The following is a 20,580-nucleotide window of genomic DNA, read 5'->3' as shown; positions in this document are numbered from 1 at the left end:
AGGGAGAAACAAAAACTAGCAAAATAGCGTGGAAAAGACACTAAACTTTGTTTAAGAAGAAAAACGATCGATAGTAGAGGAATAGCATTCCTCTACTATACTAAATATAATTTTAAAATAAAAGTTTCAGTAGATGAAAAATTAATAAGTCAGATATGACAGATGCACCTAAAAGTGCAAAGCAGCATTAAAGGATGCAAAAGTATACATAAGTATATATGAATAGATATATTAGATGGAGGTGAAAATTACACTAAGTGCCAGTGACTAGAAGGGTAAGGATAGTAGGAAAAGAGGTACAGGCAGTTCTCACTTTACAAGTTCCCGGGTTTACGAGTCCCCCCCCCCAAGTATCAAGTATCAGCAAAATCGAAAATATGAACATTAATTTCAAAAAATGAATGTTAAACATTCATAAATACCACATTCCAAACCACGTGCGTAGCTATACAATACAGTGTACCCTGCTTTACATTATTAATCAGTTCCAGAGACACCATTGTATCGTAATGTGAACCCAATAACATATTGTTTTTTAGTAATTCATTTCAAGATCTTGGAAGTTGAAATTTTTGCTGTTTGACTAAGCTATTTATCTCTCTAAAATGTCATTTTTAAGGTCACGAGTGTGACCTTAAGGCCACATAAAAGATCATGGGCATGGTTTGTAAATTGTATTAGTTACCAATTCAGATCATTAAAATGCACTACACTTTCATCATTATCGTTATGTTCCGTTATAAGAATCAATTTTAAACACCTTTGTGATATTTTTCTAAAGCACATTTCTGGAGGTCACAACCATAAAACAATAAAAACAATTTACACTTTCCATTTTATTGGGCTTTTCTGTTATTGCAAGCAATTATAAACAGGTAGTAAACTCGATCTTCTTGCATTTGCGAAAATACCGATGGCTGTAATTGTGTGATTTTTTTTTTTTTTTACGTTATTACGAGTGAATGTGTTTGCTTTTACTGAAATTTTCAATCATATAAAAACAAATAAATTTTCAGAACCTTCTCTTCATTCTTTTTTTTTTTTTTTTTTTTTTTTTTTTTTTTTTTTTAAGCTTCATAAACTTGTTACTCCAGAGACACCATTGATCACTCATTATTGGTTGGCCACTCGTTGGTTTATTACACAAGGAGTCATCTTCAGAAATGCTTCAAGAAGGGGCACCTCTGTAGCCAGGTGGGCAGTAGCAGCAGCGCATAGCACACACTTCTTGATTAGACCGGGGTTCAAGTCCCATGACCAACAAATATGGAGGATGCGGAAAGGCAGGGAATGACCACTGTATATCCCCCGAGCAATATGGCCTTAGTTGCTAATGCTCCTAAAAAAAAAAACCAAAACCAAGTTTGTTTCCAAGATAATCTCTTTTAATTATAAATTTCATGATTGCACGCACAAGCATTTTTTAATGGCACACACAAATTGCAACTAACACGATTTGTGTGTTAGTTATTGGAAATTAGAATTAAATAATTTGGGACAAGCACGTGGTATAGGGTGAGGTATTAAATTGAGGATAGGGAAGGGAAAAAGGAGTAGTTAATAAAGACGAAAATAGTGATAGGAGGATAGTAGGAACGTTTGTATCACCCTTGTATGCACTAATAGTTTTATGAACGGGAAGAAAGGTAGAAATAGATAGTAGAAAGATAAAAAGCAAAGAAAAAGTTATTAAATCACACTGAGCTAGCTAGGGTTGTGAAGCCCAACCTTATAGTAAGGGCTCTGGCTTTGTAAGCATTAGTATAAAAGGGAGCTAATACCAAATGCTTGTATTGCAAGGAAAAGCAGGGGCAAAAAATATGTATGTCGAAACATGCCGAGAAATGAACCCAAAACGAAAGTATAATAAGAAAGTGAACGGTACCTGGAGTTTTCAAATAATGCGTAGGAGAAGTAAGCTGGTGGGAAAATAATATGTAGCAGAAGGGAAAAGGTGGGGAAATACAGCGCACATATTTAGTAGATAGATGAATGCATGTCAACCATAACCACATTAGTAACATAGCTGCATGAAGCAATTTATAACAGCATAATGGACTTAATAGAGAGCTGTGAAGAAATGGGAAAATAGTGACCTCTATTGTTGTATTTTGAACAAATAAATGCATGGAGATACATAAGATTAGCGTTGTAAAAAGAAATTTGGTTGGAATAATATGACTTTACCATAATAAAGTCACAAGATATACAAAAATAAACATAACAGTTCATAAATAAATAAAAAAGTATTGAACAAAGCGGTGATAAAAAGAATGCAGATCAAAATTAATAGACTGTAGACCAAGAGATATGACTACAATATGTTAAGCTGACAATGGAAGTTGTATAATCTCATATAAATGGAAATTTACCAATTAGGGGAGTAATTGCTTACATATCTAAGCAAGAAAGAAATATGTGAAGAATCACATGATGTTCTGAGATAGAGAAGAGTTAGATTAGTAATTATAATCTGTAGACCAAAATGGAGTGAACCAATATTGAAGTGATATCAGTAATCATTACTGTAATTGATAGAATGTCTTAAATCCAAAAATGAAAGGGTGTAGTAAGAATCCAATGTTAAAAGAACAGTAAATAAGTCCAAGGATACAGAACTAGTTTAAATCCAGTGATAAAAGAACATGAAATAATTCCAATATATAACTGGGTGACTTTAGACCAAATGGTACTGTAGTTAAGAATCCAATGATGAAAGAACAGGAAATAAGTTCAAGGATACAAATCTAGTTTAAATCCAAAGATTGAAATAATTCCAAGGAAACAAATAACTGGTTGTCTCTAGACCCAATAGTGGTGTAGTTAGGAGACTGTAGAAAGTAATTTATACTAAAATTAGTAGCAATATCAAGTCATTGAAATCCAAAGGCAGCTATACAATTCAAATAGAAAATAAACCCAGAGGTGGATATTCAAAGGTAGAATAGCTTTGATATCGAAAAAGCTTATGACATGGCTTGGAGATTTCGAATCTTAAAGGATATCTATGATCTGGGTCTGACGGGCCATCTAGCCCTCTTCATTCAAAATTTCTTATACAGCATAGTGTCAGTAGTTGTCAAGGACACTACTGACACTATGCTGCTGCAACAGGATCTGGAAAGGTTGAGTAGATGGGCTGAGAGGTGGCAAATGAAGTTTAACATTGACAAATGTAAAGTACTACACATGGGAAACAGCAACGTATCAACTCTGTGGTACTACACTGACAGTGGTAGAGAATGAAAGGAACCTGGGGGTGGTTGTGCAGGCAGATATGAAGTTCTCTGAGCAGTGCAGACGGGCTGCAAGAGTAGCTCATGGTGTATTGTCAATGATATATAGGAATTTTTCTAGCAGGGATAAGGAGGTGATTATTCCCTTGTATAAGGCAATGGTCAGGCCACACCTAGAGTACTGTATACAGGCCTGGAGGCCTCATTTCAAGAAGGATGTAGAGCTGCTGGAACGAGTACAGAGAAGGGCAACAAGATTAGTGAATGGAACAAAGGGGTGCTCTTACGAAGAAAGGCTTAAGTTTTGCGAATTACAGTGTCTGGAGACTAGGCACCAGCGAGGTGATCTGATAGAGGTGTACAAAGCCTTGAATGGTTTGAGCATACTCAATGCTGATGGGATTCTTCCTCTAGCTCAGAATAATCACCTGAGAGGGCATAAATTCAAATTGAGGAAAGATAGATGTGCGGAAATTTGCCTTTAGCCAGCGGGTGGTTGGTAGGTGGAACAGACTTCCATCCCTTGTCGTGGAAGTTGATAGCCTAAATAAGTTTAAGGCTCAGCTGGACAGGTATTTCGAACGAACAGACGGGTGAAGTGGAAGTGGTTATTTTTTATTTATTTATTTTACTTTATTTATTTATTTTTTTTTTTTTTTCTGATGCTGCATAAGCTTGCTTTCTTGCATCAAATGCCTCTGCTAATGCTAAACCAGTCATTCCAAGTTCCTGTCGGCTGTTTTCTCTCAATCTTTTTGTCAAGAGGAAGGAGTCCCCCAAGGATCAGTGTTGTGTTACGCTTTTCGCTATCAAAGTTAATTCTATTACTGAACAACTTCCTCCAACTGTAAACAGCACCTTCTTTGTTGATGATTTTACCATCTTCTGTCAGTCATGCAACATGAGGGTTATTGAACGACAATTGGAGCATGCCATTGACCATGTCAAAACTTGGGTAATGGCTAATGGTTTCAGGCTGTCACCTCAGAAGATCATCTGCGTACACTTTTGTTGCAAACGGAACCTTCACCCTAAACCAGAATTCAAAATCAGACAACACATCATTCCAGTAGTACCAGAGACAAAATTCTTGGGTCTCACATTCGATAAGAAGTTGACATTTTTACCACATATCCGTCAACTGCGAACAAAGTGCACAAGGGGATTGAATCTCCTTTGTGCCATCTCAAATAAATGGGAGGGCAGACCGATGCATTTTACTCCGCCTTTATCGTGCGCTTGTTCATTCAAAATTAGACTATGGGTTCCAAGTGTACGCATCGGCTAGAAATAGCGTACTACGGTGGCTAGACCCACTCCACCACCAAGCCATCCGTACTGCTACTGGAGCATTCAGAACATCTCCTGTCCAGAGTTTATACGTTGAAGCAGGTGAACCATCACTATTGCTCCAATGAAAGCAATTGTCGCTAAAATATACCTTTAAACTAAAATCCCTGCCAGACAACCCAACGTGGGATTGCATTTTTGAGCCATGATGGGAAAAGCTTTATAAAACCCATCAGACTGCTAACCGATCCTTTGACATCCGTGGCCAAGAACTGCTCAGAGAGCTCAATATCACGGTAGACAATGTTGTCCACTCACCAAGGCATCTACTTCCACCCTGGCATACTTGCTTACCATCATGTGACTTCTCCATTAAAAGTTTGGGCAAGGCCATAACTCCATCCTCTGTCTACCAACAACTCTATGCTGCTCACCGATCCGATTACCCTGATTTTTTGCCTGTGTTCACCGATGGCTCAAAGTCAGAGTTGTCTGTAGGATCTGCTGCTGTCTTTCCAGATAGTACTATATCTGGGAAGATTCCCCACGAATGCAGCATATATACAGCTGAGTTTTGCATGCTATAGAGCTAGCCTTGGACCACATTAAAACCCGTAAACACCAAAGATGTATGTTGTACACTAACTCTTCAAGTACACTGCAGGCTTTATCGGGGATGAGGTATAATCCTCATCCGTTTGTGATCTGGATTCAGCAGACATTGCATTCCCTGTTTGAGTATTCATTCAACATCTGTTTCTGCTGGATCCCAAGCCACATTGGGATCGGGGGAAATGAACTGGCAGATGCTGCGGCCAGAACCCCACAACACTTACTGCCTGTTAGTCCCCTATACAGACTACAGGCAGCCAATACACACTAAATTACCGTCCCAATGGCAATAATCTTGGCATGAGCAAGTCACAAACAAGCTCTATCACATAGAGCCTGTAATCCAACACTGGCAATCTAGTCTGCACAGGAACCGCAAAGAGGAAGTTGTTCTAGCTCGTCTCCGCATAGGACACAGTCATCTTACACATGCTTTTCTGCTGAGGGCAGATGACTGTCCTATGTGCGAGAACTGTGGCACCATTTTAACTATTCATCACATTTTAACCATGTGTCCACGTTTTAGACACAAACGTGATTTATATTTTACCGCTTTTAGTCATCTGGCTGAGCCTTACACACTCAAGTCAGATTTTATCTGAAATGACCATGCGTCTGCTGTTTTTAGCTTTTTAAAATCAATAAACGTTTTTGCTCGTATCTAAAATTTACATTTTATTGTGATTTTTTTTATTGATTTATCTTTTATACATTTGTTATTATATATTTTGACATGGTGACCTAACTAATTAGGTCACTGAAAGTTTAAAATCTTTATATATGACCTGGTCTTGGCGCATTATAACCTTAGTTGCTAATGCGCTAATAAAATCTAAACCAACCAACCAATCAAAGGTAGAATAGTAAGTTCCCACACGACAAAAACTTAAACTTCCAAATTATAACAGCCAAATCGTGCATCGATTCCGAAACTTAACCTCATTAGCGAACCACCCCTTAAAATCGCGTTATTATTTTTATTTTATTTTATTTAATTTATTATTATTTTAAAAAAAATTTATATTTTATTTTTATTTTATTTTATTTTATTTTATTTTTATTTATTTATTTTTTTTTTTTTAGGCCCTAGCCACTGAAATCTCAGGAAATTTAGGTGGCAGAGTAAATAATTATGCTGAGTGTACCTGGTCTGCCTCCGCGGGGCTGAGTGTGGGCAACGTTGGGCCCCAGCAGGGGTCTAGCGGCTAAATGGCCAGAGGAACAACGATACACAACACAATACTTCCAAATCCCATACACTTTTAAAACTCTGGCCTTAACAGTGATCTGTTACACCCACAAAGAAACCACGCGGAGATGGGGGAAACCCCTGGTGCCGTTTGACACGAACGCACTTTACACTTTACTTTTTACCACATCTTGTGTATACATTAAAGTAATTTTAATACTTGGAAGATCCAAGATCCAAATGAATATTTGCATTTATCTACATATATTATAATCCATATCTGAAAACAAAATAGGAAATGTCAGCAAAGACTCAACATGGGAAGCGAATTATAAGTAATTTCATGAAGGATTGTTAAAACATGAAATGAATACATGAGAAAAGTGAAAGCTTAACAGTAGAAACTTAGTGAGTAAAGAAACAAAGTAATCATTCCGAAGAAAATAATTACATCGGAAATCATGTATAGTTATTACTTAGCAAGTAGTGGAATTCCATCATATTATATTACAACTTTACAAATATGATTATAACTAACCAGTTCATAGTATTTATTTCCGATCAAATCGGAAACTATATTGAAACAGTATTTAATAAAATAGATAGGGATGTTATTGTTGATTGTAAAGTAGTTGTAGAGCTTTGGTGAACAGTAAATGGTTACTACATATATTAGCCAATCTGATAGTTTAAGTACAAATTATATTTTTATGTATTTTGTTGGAAATATTGGAATGCCAGTTGGTAAGGTAAATGACAAAAGTTAAATTTCTTTTTTTTTTTTTTTTTTTTTTATATATATATATATATATATAAACCCCAGAAACGAGAGGTATTAGAACCTATAGTACTTAGTATCATGCTTGGGTTGGAGGTTGAGAAGATGACAGAAGATATTTGTGGACATTGGACTTGAACTTCTGTAGACCGTAATTTTCAGGAAATACGTATGAAGGAAGGTTGTTCCAGAAAATGGCAGTTGAATGAATAAATGAGGAAGATGAAAAGTTGGTTATGTGCGTTTGAAGTTGGACAGTAAATGGATGTTGGCTGGTGGCGGCACATGTTCGGACTGTTTTGAAAGAGAGAGCGGGAATTATAGAAGCCAATTCAGAAGAACAGTGCCCATGGAAGTATCTGTAGAAGAGGCATGCAGGAGAAATAGTACGTCTATGAGACAGCGAGTGGAGAGACTCTGTTAGAGATGAATCATTAATTAACCTAACTGCCGTCTTCTGAATGGAATCAAGAAGCCTGAGAGAGGTTTTGGGGGCATCACCCCAGATGTCGGAACAATATTCCATGGCAGGGTGGATTTGCGATTTATAGAGTGAGCAGCTGTTTGGAAGAAAAGTAATGCCGAGAGCGAAAGAGAAAACCAAGTTTTTTAGATGCAGGGGAAGCAATATTTGTAATGTGCTTGTGCCAAGAGAGATTAGAAGTCAGGGTAATCCCCAAAAGAGATATATCATTTTGCCTAGAAATCGGAGTGTCACTAAAGATAAGCATAGGAGCAGAAGAATCCTTTTTGCAAGATATAAGACAAGACTAGAGATTTAGAAGGGTTGAAATCAACTACGTTGTCTTTGCCCCACTGGTGAAATACCTGAAGATCGGCATTTAAGTAATTGTTAGCAGATTTTTGAGAAGTTGAAGCTGATTGAACAGGGCAAGGCTTCTCAAAGTGGAAAGTGGAATGCAATGTGCTATCATCGGCAAAACTATGGCTAGCATTTCCAGTTAATGGAAGAAGGTCATTAATATACAAGAGGAAAAGAGTGGTGGAAACAACTTAAACTTGGGGGACACCGGCATTAGTGGAGATGTTAGAAGACAGAGAGCCATCTACCATCACCCTCAGTGAGCAATCAGAGAGAAAACTGGATAACCAATTACTAAAAATAGTTGGTAAACCATAAGATGGAATCTTGTTTAGAAGACCTTTATACCAAACACGATCGAAAGCCATTGAGATGTCAAGAGCAGCTACTTCCAGAACATCACCAGTGGATCGACACTGACGGAATCCATACTGGCGATCGTTGATCAGACGGAAGGTTTCTAGGTAGATTAAGAGTTGGCAGTTAATTTCTTTCTCCATTACTTTGGAAAGAGTAGAAGTAATTGCAATGGGATGATAATTGGATGGGAGGGATTTGTCACCCTTTTTAGGAACTGGCTGGATATGAGCAAATTTCCAAGCAGAAGCAAAAAACACCTTTGGAATAAGAAAGTGAAAAAAGGCAGCAAAGAATAGGAGTAAGTTCAGGAGCACAGGTTTTGAGAACAAGTGGAAAAATTCCATCGGGACCTGGAGCTTTCTTAGCATCAAGATTCGTCAAAATCCTTCTGACATCCTTTTGACAGAAGACCATAGGAGGCATCTTCCATGTGCAAAAGCCTTTCTAAGATCCAAATATATAATATCAAAGTTATTCCCTGCATCCAGTTCTTTTGTGACTGCATCACAGTATCAATCAAATTGGTTAGGCAAGACTTTACCTTAATAAAACCATGCTGTGTCCGAGCTATAACTGAAGTCTTGTCTAGATTATCCTGCACTGCTTCTTTAACCAGTGCCTCCATTAATTTTCCGGGAACAGAAGTTAAACTAACAGGTCTATAATTACTTGTGTCGCCCTTTGATCCTCCTTTGTGAATTGGGGTCACATTTGCACATCTCCAGTCCATGGGTACTTCCCCTGAGTCCAAGGAAGCTCTCATAATTATGGCTAAGGGTTTGCTTACTTCCTTTGCTGCCTCCTTTAATATAACTGGATAGATCCCATCCACCCCAGGTGCCTTTCTTGTGTTTATCTTCAACAATTTCTCCTCCACTTTACTCTCAGTTATTACAAGATTCTCTAGCTTACTGCCAGAGTTGAATACACCTCTGGCATTCCCCTCGCTGAATAACTCCTCATGTGTGAATGTCGATGCAAAATATTCATTTAGTTTGTTAGCTACCTGAGCAGGATCATCAACAGTTGACCCATTGATATCAAGTGGACCAATCTGATTCATCCCCTTCCTTCTAGAGTTCACATAAGTAAAGAACTCTTTGCTGTTTTTCTTTGCATCCCTTGCCAAAGATTTCTCGTAATCTGACTTCGCCTGCCTAACTTCCTTTGTAACTTGGTTACAGATCAACGTGTATCTATCATAGGCTTCTGTGTCACGTGTTAATTTGTATGTATCCCATGCATTTTTCTTCTCTGCCATATGTCTCATTAGTTCATCTGACATCCACTTAGGCCTAAACCTTGAACAGTATTTCTTAGTTGGTATGTAAAGCCTAGTAGCTTCCAAGATAAGTTCTTTGAATGCTTCCCATTTTGAATTTGCTGTTGGTAACATCATCAGTTGGTCCCACTGTATAGAATTTAAATACTGTCTCAGTCCATCATAGTCACCTTTACGAAAGCAATAACCCTTCCCTTTACCCCTAATGGTAGTTACCTCTTTGAGTAAATCCCACTTCAGCACACTGTGATCACTGGCACCTAGTGGTTCATTTACCTGCAGATTCTTAATGCATGAAGAATCAGTACTGATAATCAAATCAAGAGTATTACTCCCTCTAGTTGCCTCCCGAACATGCTGATGTAGAAAACAATCATCCAATAAATCCACAAAAGCTTTGCTAGTGTGTGCTTGACCAGCCCCCAAATTCCAGTCAATATCTGGGAAATTAAAATCCCCTATTATAAGACTCTCTGATTTACTGGCCCACTCTATTTCCCTGTACAGTTTCTTATTATACTCATCAGAGTCATTAGGCCTATAGCACACTCCTACTCTCAATTTTGATCTCCCAATGCTTATGTCACACCAAACTGACTCAACACTGCACTGTCCAGCGATGTCCACTAGCTTCACTTCCTTGGTTTTTATGTGTTTCTTAACTAATAGCATAACCCCTCCCCCCTTCCTATCCTGTCTATCCTTTCTGTACACATTGTACTCCCCAAATTCCAGTTCTGCATCCCTTATATCTGTATGACACCACATCTCTTATATCCCAACAATATCTGTCTTTGATGTTTTGAGCAATTCCTCAAATTCATCAAATTTATTTACCAAACTCCTAGCATTGGTGTACATGCAAGTATACATGGACTTGTTCCTATTCTTAGCTACCCTAACACAACCCATGTGTTTACTTGTACCCCAGTGATTCCCAGCAGTCTCTGAAATATCCTGCATCTTATTTTCCAGGCTGTGGCTCATTCCAATAGAAGCAGTGCAAGAATCACCTTCACCTCTGCCAGTGGCTACTGTTAATCTATTAGTCCTTGTATCCCCCTAATCTAGCAGTTTTCTGACCCACCTAACACTGCCTCAAATAGCATCAGCAAATATTCTTGCACCCTTTCTATTTAAGTGTATCCCATCCCTGTAGAAACAGTCTCTCCTGTTAACAAGTACAGACCAGGCTGAAAAAAATTCTACCCCTTGAGCTTTGCACAATCTTTCCAGGGCCGAATTGATCGACAGGGCTCTCATCATATATATACACACAGCAGTACCTCTCTTAGCATGGCTTCAGACAGCACGGGTTTCACTATAACACGGTTTTAAATTAAGTTTAAGTCAAAAATTTACTGTAGGATTTAGGATATTTAAACATTCTTTCACCTTTTACATATATACTATACTTCTTTTTCTACTATCCTTACCCTTTTAGTCACTGGCACTTTGTGTAATTTTCACCTCCATCTGTTCACACACACACACACACACACACACACACACACACACACATACACACACACACACACACACACACACACACACACACACACACAAGTACCTCTCTTAGCATGGCTTCAGACAGCATGGGTTTCACTATAACACAGTTTTAAATTAAGTTTAAGTCAAAAATTTACTGTACATATTAAAACTCATTCAATAGTCTAGACACATACTCTACATATATGCTGTGTTGTCGTTGCATAGGTATGTATGTATATGCCGTGGTGCCAACTCTATTGTCTCACATGCACATGTGCCAATAGCAATGTGCAACAGTGTTCAGTATTCTTAACTGCATCCCGGCGAGATGATGTGATAGCTTTTCAAACTTTTCATATCACAGTTTATTTTTTTACTCCCTTAAATACGATTTAAAATATATTTGCATCTTGGCTAGAAATTGCTGCTAACAACATGCGTTCTGTTCGGCAGCTTGTTTTGCCCCATTTGGCAAATGATTTCACTGGTTTTGAATCACAAATTCAGACAATTACCGAAAACATTGTGAAGATCGGGAAAGACTTGGGATTCTGAACTTTGGACACTGCCAATGTATGTGACTGCATTGACTCACATGCAAATAACTTAGATGATGCAACTCTCCTTGAAATTGACAAGCAAACCACATATGAAGAAGAGGAAAACAATTCTGAAGTGGATTACCCTGGTGTGGCACCAAAGAATTTAACAGAAGAATTGGAGAAAGTTTTTTGAGGGGGGCTGACATGGCCTGTGAGGCGATTATGAATAGAGATCCATTGTTGAACATAGCATCAAGATATGACAATTTTACAAGATGGGATTCGATGCTACAAAGACTTGTACTCCAAGAAAAAGAAGAGACAGCTTCACCGGACTTTATTATTGAAATACCTAAATAAACAATAAAGCTTTTTTCTCATCTCTCATGATGTTACCTTTTCATTAATAAAATTTTTGCAGTATTTTTTAATTTCAAATCCTTTTAATTGGCCATCAAGTGCAAATTGTATATAGATTTATTATAATTTGTTATGGACTGTTTCTCTGGTACGCATTCAATTAAAACCAAATCCTACACCCCTTTCCCCCTGAACTAAAATTATACATGCGCTATGCCGACGACATTCTTGTAGTAGGCAACAGATCCATTATTAATAACCTCTTCGTAAAACTTAACTCTGTACATGATAGACTTAAATTCACCCTTGAAATTGGACAGAACAATCAGATAAATTTCCTTAATCTCACTATCTATATAACAGGCACAAAATTAAATACGAAAATTTTCAGGAAAAATACAAACACCGGTAAATACTTACATTTTGCTTCTCATCACCCTCTAAACACTAAAAAGGCAGTTTTATATAACCAAATTCACAATGCACTAAAGTACAGTTCCTCACCCACCGACCTTCACAATGAAATACAGTATATTACCGACAAATTTATATCCAGAGGTTACCCCCACCAACTCTTTTTAAATACAATCCTTAACGCTAAAAATAAAATTAAATCTAACATCCCAACCAAAGACAAAAATAAAACTAACATCCGCATAGTCCTCCCTTACCACAATGAACTAGCAGGGCAGTTCCGACGCCTATTTAACAACACTGATATCTCCCTTGTTTTTTCCACCTACAACAAATTAGGATCCTTCTTCAGCACCTATAAAGACACATACAAATATTCTACAAACGACCTTAATAATATTATATACCTCATTAATTGTCAACCAAACTGCAACACATGTTATATCGGAAGTACCACTACCAAATTTGGCTCATCAAAAACATCCAACACCCGTGCATACTACCATTCCCATAGTCCAGTGTTTCTCAAAGGGTGTGCCGCGTCACATTAGTGTGCCGCAAAATTTTCCAAGTGTGCCGCGAAATTTAGAAATTTCTTCTTCTATGACTACGTAGGTGTGCCGCGAAATTTTTCTTCTTTGGAAAATGTGCCACGAGAGTAAAAAGATTGAGAAACACTGCCATAGTCTCACGTCTAACCAATCTGTCACAGAACTTACAACTCATGCCCAGACTCACAACCACAACCCGCTCATCGATTCTGCCATTTCCATCATTAAACTAAAATCCAGCTGCAGAATACTTCAATATGAAGCTCTAGTTATCGAATGGTACAAGCACCACTCTAACCTCCAAATTCTAAATTCTAAACTCCCCTTCAATCTTTCCCCAATTTGGAACCTCTCGAGATTAAAGTTCCCACATGTCAAAAAAGGCGTCACGAGAGTATAATTTTTTATTCTTAAAACACCATACGCGTTCTCTCCCCACACATTACCAACTGAAGACGTTCTTTAACTAACGAAAGTCCTCGTAACGACTATTGGCTTCACCGGATTCACTTACATAGTTTTTAATTATTCTTCTTTTTTATTTTGATGACAACCAAGGATTGGATGTGTACACTTCTGTTTCCTTGCGCCCATTTAACTCAGTCAACTTTTACTTACTTCCCTCCCTTTTAATTTTTCAATTTAACAATTCAACGTAAACATTAACCACACTACCTAAGTAAACCATCGCAGATTAATTTCAAGGTGAGTACCGCTTTTTAAGCTTTCGCTATTCTTTTCTAGTCTATTGACACGGTACTTGAAGATTTCTAAAAATTTCGTATTAAAACCAATTATAATTATACCTCAAGCAGCACATTTCACATAACAGAAAAGTTTCGGTACCAATTATCAGTGCTATGCAGGGTATTGCTGTATACATATATTGTAAGAAATATAATAGTAAAATGTAAAGATGGAAGTGTAAGTTACACAGAATGCCAAAAGCGGAGAAGAAAATGCACATTGTCTTAAAAAAGTAGTGACCTGTAAATAAAAAATATTAAATAAGAATGAAAAATAAAAGTAACGGATGCTGGCATCAGATAAGGGCTGGCAAATTTGGCTATAATTCAAAAGGGGAAAGTAGAGCAAATATGCAATAAAATCTGATGACGGCAAAAATAAAACTTGATACATGATCAGGTACATCAGGGGACTACACCTGACCATGCATCAAAGGACTGCCTTTCTATACTTGCCCATAACTGTGTAAAAGAAGAAATTTAAGAAAATGGGACCGAAAAGAGAAAGCAGTATAACACACATATTATGGACAAGGTAGTACCAAGGCAGTGTTTATAATAAAAGATAAGGTAAGGTAAGGTAAATTAAAACCAAAACTAGGTGTACAAAAAGAATTGAAACAAGCAAATGGCCATAGGCTGGACACTAATGTCAAATGCAAGTGTGGCAAAAATCGGAAATGAAAGCTGAAAAAATCGAATAAAACAGAGATTTAAAATTAATGGTTGCTGAAAAGTGTAAAAAACTTAAACCTATACCTGATATATAGAAAAGAAGGCGCTAGAAATGACAGTGCAAACACACACGGTCAATACGATAACTGCAACCAAAGCAGTAACACATAAGAGCAATTCTATGCATTAATTTATAGTAATAAAACTAACATTAAAGACAGCTCTAAAATACTGATAACCAGTGATCTCTATAGTCAATTTTGATAAGTAAGTGTATAGAGATACATAAATGAAGAGAGGAACGAAATATTTCAGACTACTTAATAAATCACGCAGAAATATGGCAGGATGGGCAACAAACAAGACTAACCAAAGATATAAAACAGAAGTGGTTATAATTCAAAGAATAGCATGTGCAAAGCAGCAGATAGCTAAATCTTAGATTGATATAAAAAATATAATACAGTGGGTTAAAACCAAGAAATGGTGGAAAAATAAAAATAAATTGGATATGATAGATATGACAAATGCACCAGAGCTCACAAATCAGCAGCAAAGGATGCAGATGTATATATATCTGAGGCTGGAGGTGTAAGTAACACATATGCCAAAAGCCAAGAGGAAAAAGAGCAGAAATATGAGAAAATGCATGTTAAATTTAAAACTAAAAAGTATGAAGTATGGCAGGATGTGTAACAAACAAAACTAACTAAAGATATAAAACAGAAGTGGCTATAATTTAAAGAATAGCATCATGCAGAGCAGCAGATAGCTAATTCTTAAATTAATATAAAAAATATAATACCAGTGAGTTAAAACCAGGAGAAAAAGTGGAAAAATAAAAATAAGTTGGATAGAACAAATGCACCAGAGAATGCAAAGCAGCAGCAAAGGGTTCAGATGTATAAATGTGAAACTGGAAGTGTAAGTTACACAAATGCCAAAAGGAAAAAGATAACAGAAATATGAGAAAATGTATGTTAAATTTAAGACTAAAAATTATGTAGAAGTATGGCAGGATGTGTAACAAACAAGACCATCTAAAGATATAAAACAGAAGTGGCTGTAAAGCTGATGCCAGCATCTGTTACTTTTATTTTTCATTCTTATTTAATACGTTTTATTTACAGGTCGCTCCTTTTTAATCGTCTTTTTGATACACCCTGCATTTTCTTCTTGGCTTTTGGCATTCTGTGTAACTTACACTTCCATCTTTACATTTTGCTGTTATATTTCTTACAATATACGTATACAGCTGCTCCCCGATTAATGTAAGGGTTGTGTTCTGTGGAACTCTACGTAATCAGATTTTATGAACATCAATTTCCCCCATGCTTGTGCAGCACTCGCAACTGTGCTCGCTGAATTGATTGAATCAAAAAAAGAAATGTTTGACGAACATGTGAATAGAACTATTTATTCAATTTTTTATCTCGTGCGCAGGAAAATTACAAAAGCGTGCAATTTAAAAATTTTCGAAATTTTTTAATTATTACAAAAAAAAGAGAAGAGACATGCATAATGTCAGTAAGTTTTACCTCTTGGGCATCATTGCCAGAATCGATGTCTTCAGCTGATAGTACGCTGCTGAGAAGGTTGAAGGCTGTGGAGATTTAGAAGGGATCGGCTGCTCAACCTTACGAAAGAACATATTAGTGGATGACTGGATGGTGGCTTTTTTCTTTTCATCGTAGATTTCTTTGTAGCAAGCAAGCAAGCATATCATTCACCCCTCTGTTAACTTTTAAGAATTGTTCGTTGTCAGGATCCATCTTCTCAAACCTTGCCATTGCCATCTCTGGTGATGAAACGTCTCGGCTCCTCATTTGGTTCATCTTGAGCTTCGTCAGCATGTTCTTCTTTCACTATCGCTGCTGGCAAGTCAATAAGTTCTTCATTAGATAATTCCTTCTCTTCCTCTATTAACTCCTCATTGTCTTTGGCATCAACCTCCAACTGAAGTAGCTCTGCAACCTTTACAATCTTATCTGTAACCTCTTCATATGATTCGTCTTTTTCAAGTCCTGCGAAGCCTTTTACATGCCGTGGGCATATTTTCTTCCATGCGCCATTTAAACAACTTTTAGTAATTTCCTCCCAAGCCTTATTAATGTTTAAAATGGCTTGGTAAATATTGTAAGCTTTTCAAAAGTCTCTTAATGTAAAATTTTTCTCACCGTCTACTGCAGACAATGCCTGAGCAAATGTTGTGTGTAAATAGTATGCTTTTATATTCGAAATAACACCCTGATCCATAGGTTGGATGAGTGAAGTCGCGTTTGGCGGTAGAAATATGACTCTCGCATTCGAATTGAAATCATCTAGATGCGTAGGACGTCCAGGAGCATTATCTAATAGAAGCAAAATCTTGAAAGGAACATCTTTACAATATTTTTCAACCTCAGGAATGAAGCAGCATTTAAACTAATCATCAAAGAGAAATATTGTTAGCCATGCGCTCTGGTTTGATTGGAAATGCACAGGTAGGGTGGCTTTATTGATGCCCTTAAATGCACGAGGATTTCCAGAATGGTACACAAGCAGTGGTATTAATCTGTAATCTCCCGCTGCATTAGCCCCAATCAAGAGCGTAGTCCTATCTTTTGAAGCCTTGAAACCTAGCATTATCTTTTCCTCTTTGGCAATGTATGTTCCATTCGGCATTTTTTTCCAATACAGAGTAGTCTTGTCAACTTTAAAAATTTGCTACATTGAATAGCCGCCTTCATCAATTTTTTCTAACACATCACAAAATTTCTCTGCAGCTGCAGAATCGGTACTGGCTACTTCACTGTTTTGGAAACCAGCACGATGCTTGAACCTATTAAATGACTCGTTGCTTGCCACGAACTTGGGTTGAGGTTTGCTGTACATATCCTTAATATCTTCATAAATACTTCTTGCTTTTACATGAATGGCCATTGGACTCGGGGACACTTGCTTCTAAATCTGATTTTCCGTTCATATTATTAATAGCTTTTCCATCTTCGATATAGCACCTGAACACTCTTTTGTGACCATTGTTGATCTTAAGTGCGTTGATCCTGCTTTATACTTCTTGATCATTTTCACCTTCATTTTTAAATCAATTTTGTTTCGTTTCTTGGCACTGCCAGCACTTGTACTTTCCATTGGTTCCTTTCCCTTCATCATTGTAATACGTAAATAGGAATGAAGAGAAGTTTCTGAAAATTTGTTTTTTTATATGATTGAAGATTTCCATGAAGGGGAACTCATTTCACCATAATACTGTAACATAAAAACCCCACAGAATTCCAGTTATCGGTACTATTGCAAATTCAATAAGATCGAGTTTACTACCCGTTTATAGTAGATTGCGCTAACAGAAAAGCCCAATAAACCAGAAAGTGAAATTATTTTTGTTTTTTGCTCGTGACCTCCAGAAATATGCTTTAGAAAAATATCACAAAGGTATTCAAAATTGATTCTTATAACAAGAACATATGATAACGATGAAAGGGTAGTGCAATTTCCATTATAAAAATTACCTTTTAGAGAGATAAATAGCTTAGTAATATAGCAAAATTTTCAATTTCCAAAGACTTGGAACGAATTATAAAAAAAAAGTATTATTGGGTTCACATTACGATATTTTAACAATACCTCTATTTATCCCTATGCAGAAAGCTTTAAAAATATGATGGATGGATTGGGTGTTAGGAAAAAAAGTCACAGTATTCATGTATTTGAGTATTAGTGGGGAGGATTATTTGCTGATGCTCAAAAATTTACAGATTTAAGGTCATTTATCAATAGAGAAAAATTGATTGGGGAGTGACTACAATATGGACAAAACAGGTCTAAATTATAAGATATTTTATCTCCATTGTTTACTAATATGTAGAAAAAAACAATGTTTATTGTAATCAGTGCCTCGGTTTATGTTATTACTTTTTTTGCATTATCATGGTTTAGGATGTTATGTAATCAATTCCCCTATGCATGTGAAGGGGAAGTGATTACATAACATCCCAATTTGTTCTTTAACTCTGTGACACATTGCATGTCTGGTTACTGCTGTTGCTTTGTACAATTAATATGGTTGTCATTGTTGTCACTCGATGAAAGAATGTTGTGTCTACTCCTACCAGTGTGACTTACAGTAGAACATTAATCCTTTTCTGATTCTTGATTTTAATATTCTCCTTATTTGTTTTTAATGGTTTGTATGGATTTCCATAAACATTGACAGTTTCACTTTTACTGGTGACTTTCTAGAAGAAGTAGTGGACAGTTAAAATTTTTTATATTGCTTGATTTTGATGTTTTCTTTCTTGCTCTCATACACCTTTTTTTGTATATATTTCTACTCTGCATCAATAAACGATGCTGAGTGGTTGCATTTGTGTTTCATCAGGTGTTATCAATAACTGATAAGTGAAGTGATCATAATAAGAGGTATCCACTGTATATGCACATGTTGAATGGCATCTACCACATACATTATTTATAGCAAGCTGGCTTTATTGACACACACTTGGTAACGCTCTCTGGCTTCCTTCCTTAATTTAAAATGTTGTCTAGAATCAAACTGTTGGTACAAGCTTTGCATTTCACGCAGCAGCACTCCTATAATTGACAGCCTATCATCCAATTGCATGTGTTCATTGAAGCATGTAGGTTTTTAAATTTGCATTTCACTCACTAAAGAGTTAAGTTTAAAAATTAATTAAAAATATCTGTTATTAATATAAAAATTTGATTTTTCATAGTTGTTGAGAAAAGATTTAAAATGACGATGTCATCAAAAAAGTGAACAATTTTGAATTATTTATTGTTGATTTTTAAAATTGTGTATGCATGGGACGACTTAGACTCCAGTGCAGAGGAGTAACAATTCATTATGCTACTGATGACATGTTAAATGAGACATTTTCTTTTTAATGTTATCCACCAAGAAATGAGTGATTGCAAATGCATATTTTGTACAAAATGATAGTGCTTTAATAAAAAAAAAACCATCATGTTAACAAACCCTATACCAGCCTCTTATTAAAATGCACAATAATGTTGCCAATTTTGCATGTGAGCAAAGACCTGTTTGTGATATTTATTAAAAATTTTATTATTTATTAAAGTGACTTGTGTATAAAAGTGTTTGCAGTCACTCATTTCTTTATCTCCGTTAACATTGAAATATTTCTGTATGCACTTTATCATACTGTAGAATAGTACAATAATAATAAACAATAAAAATAATAGTAAATAAATAAAATAAAATAATAAAATTAAAAATAACAGAATAACGATAAATTCACTACATAATTACTTTTTATACACCTTTCGATGTAAAATATTGTGTTAATGCTTACAAAGTTAAATTTATTTACCAGGTATGGTCTCATTTTCCCCCTTTTTGTGAACTATTTTTTGGACATTCCTCGAGTAGCCCAAACTTACATTATGGGTGTACCAGTTACTGGAAAGACATTAACATATTTATTGGGTTTACAGGTATGTATGCATATCATTTTCTTTTGTGATGATAATAATCTTTTTTTTTTTTTTTTTTTCTTATAACTTTTTATTATGTTAAAAAAGTAATATGAGCACTGGTTGAGAAGAAAAATCAAGGGAGGCTACAATCTCTAAATTTCGTGTTGCATACATAGTGTTTCATTATTCATATGTTTAACCACCAGATTTGAAGCTGTACAAAACCTTATATTTTTTTCAGGTACTCAAAGTAATGATGTCTGTTTCTTTGGAATTGATGCTATAAATCTTGTCTATAAGTGAAATCGATTACAAATTTAATTTCCTTATGTGAATGCAGTATCTGTAATAAAAGACATAGTGCAAATTATAGACCCTAAAAATAATTGGTTGTTTTAATTCAGAATCTGCTTTACAACAGTGGTTGGAATTTAACCTGTCATAAAATTGGAGCTTCCTGTACATTAGATGATGGTGCAGATGACAGCTGAAAGTCTGGGATACTTTCAGCTTTCATCACAACCAAAGTTATCAGTCAGGTCCATGATACAATAACGAAAGACAGAAAAGTGACCACTTCTATTAAATTCATTAGACATATATAGGAGAGATAGATACATAATTCATTCATCTACTAATAAATAGTTTAATTTCAGCTCACATGTCCCATGGCAGTGTTTCCCGACCCCTTTTTTTTTTTTTTTTTTTTCAGATATAGACCACTCTTATACTTTTATATTTGAGATAGAGGCCGTGGACCACAAAAAATACTGA

At 36.1% G+C, this 20,580-nt stretch overlaps 1 protein-coding gene across 2 annotated transcripts in view; it reads left to right on the top strand.

Annotated features, from left to right (window-relative positions):
- LOC150084252 (ubiquitin-associated domain-containing protein 2-like) overlaps positions 1 to 20,580 on the top strand; it is a 154,582-nt gene that overhangs the window by 90,419 nt on the left and 43,583 nt on the right. For both annotated transcript variants that reach the window (XM_090375128.1, XM_090375129.1), the window contains exon 5: positions 19,704 to 19,824. In XM_090375128.1, coding sequence (XP_090231254.1) covers positions 19,704 to 19,824 — 121 coding nt within the window. The remainder of the gene's footprint in view (positions 1 to 19,703; positions 19,825 to 20,580) is intronic.

This window comes from Mastigoproctus giganteus, chromosome 6 (genome assembly GCF_048544385.1).
Source record: "Mastigoproctus giganteus isolate SK-2022 chromosome 6, ASM4854438v1, whole genome shotgun sequence".
Lineage (NCBI taxonomy): Eukaryota > Metazoa > Arthropoda > Arachnida > Uropygi > Thelyphonidae > Mastigoproctus > Mastigoproctus giganteus.
This window is presented reverse-complemented; position numbering and strand designations above follow the sequence as displayed.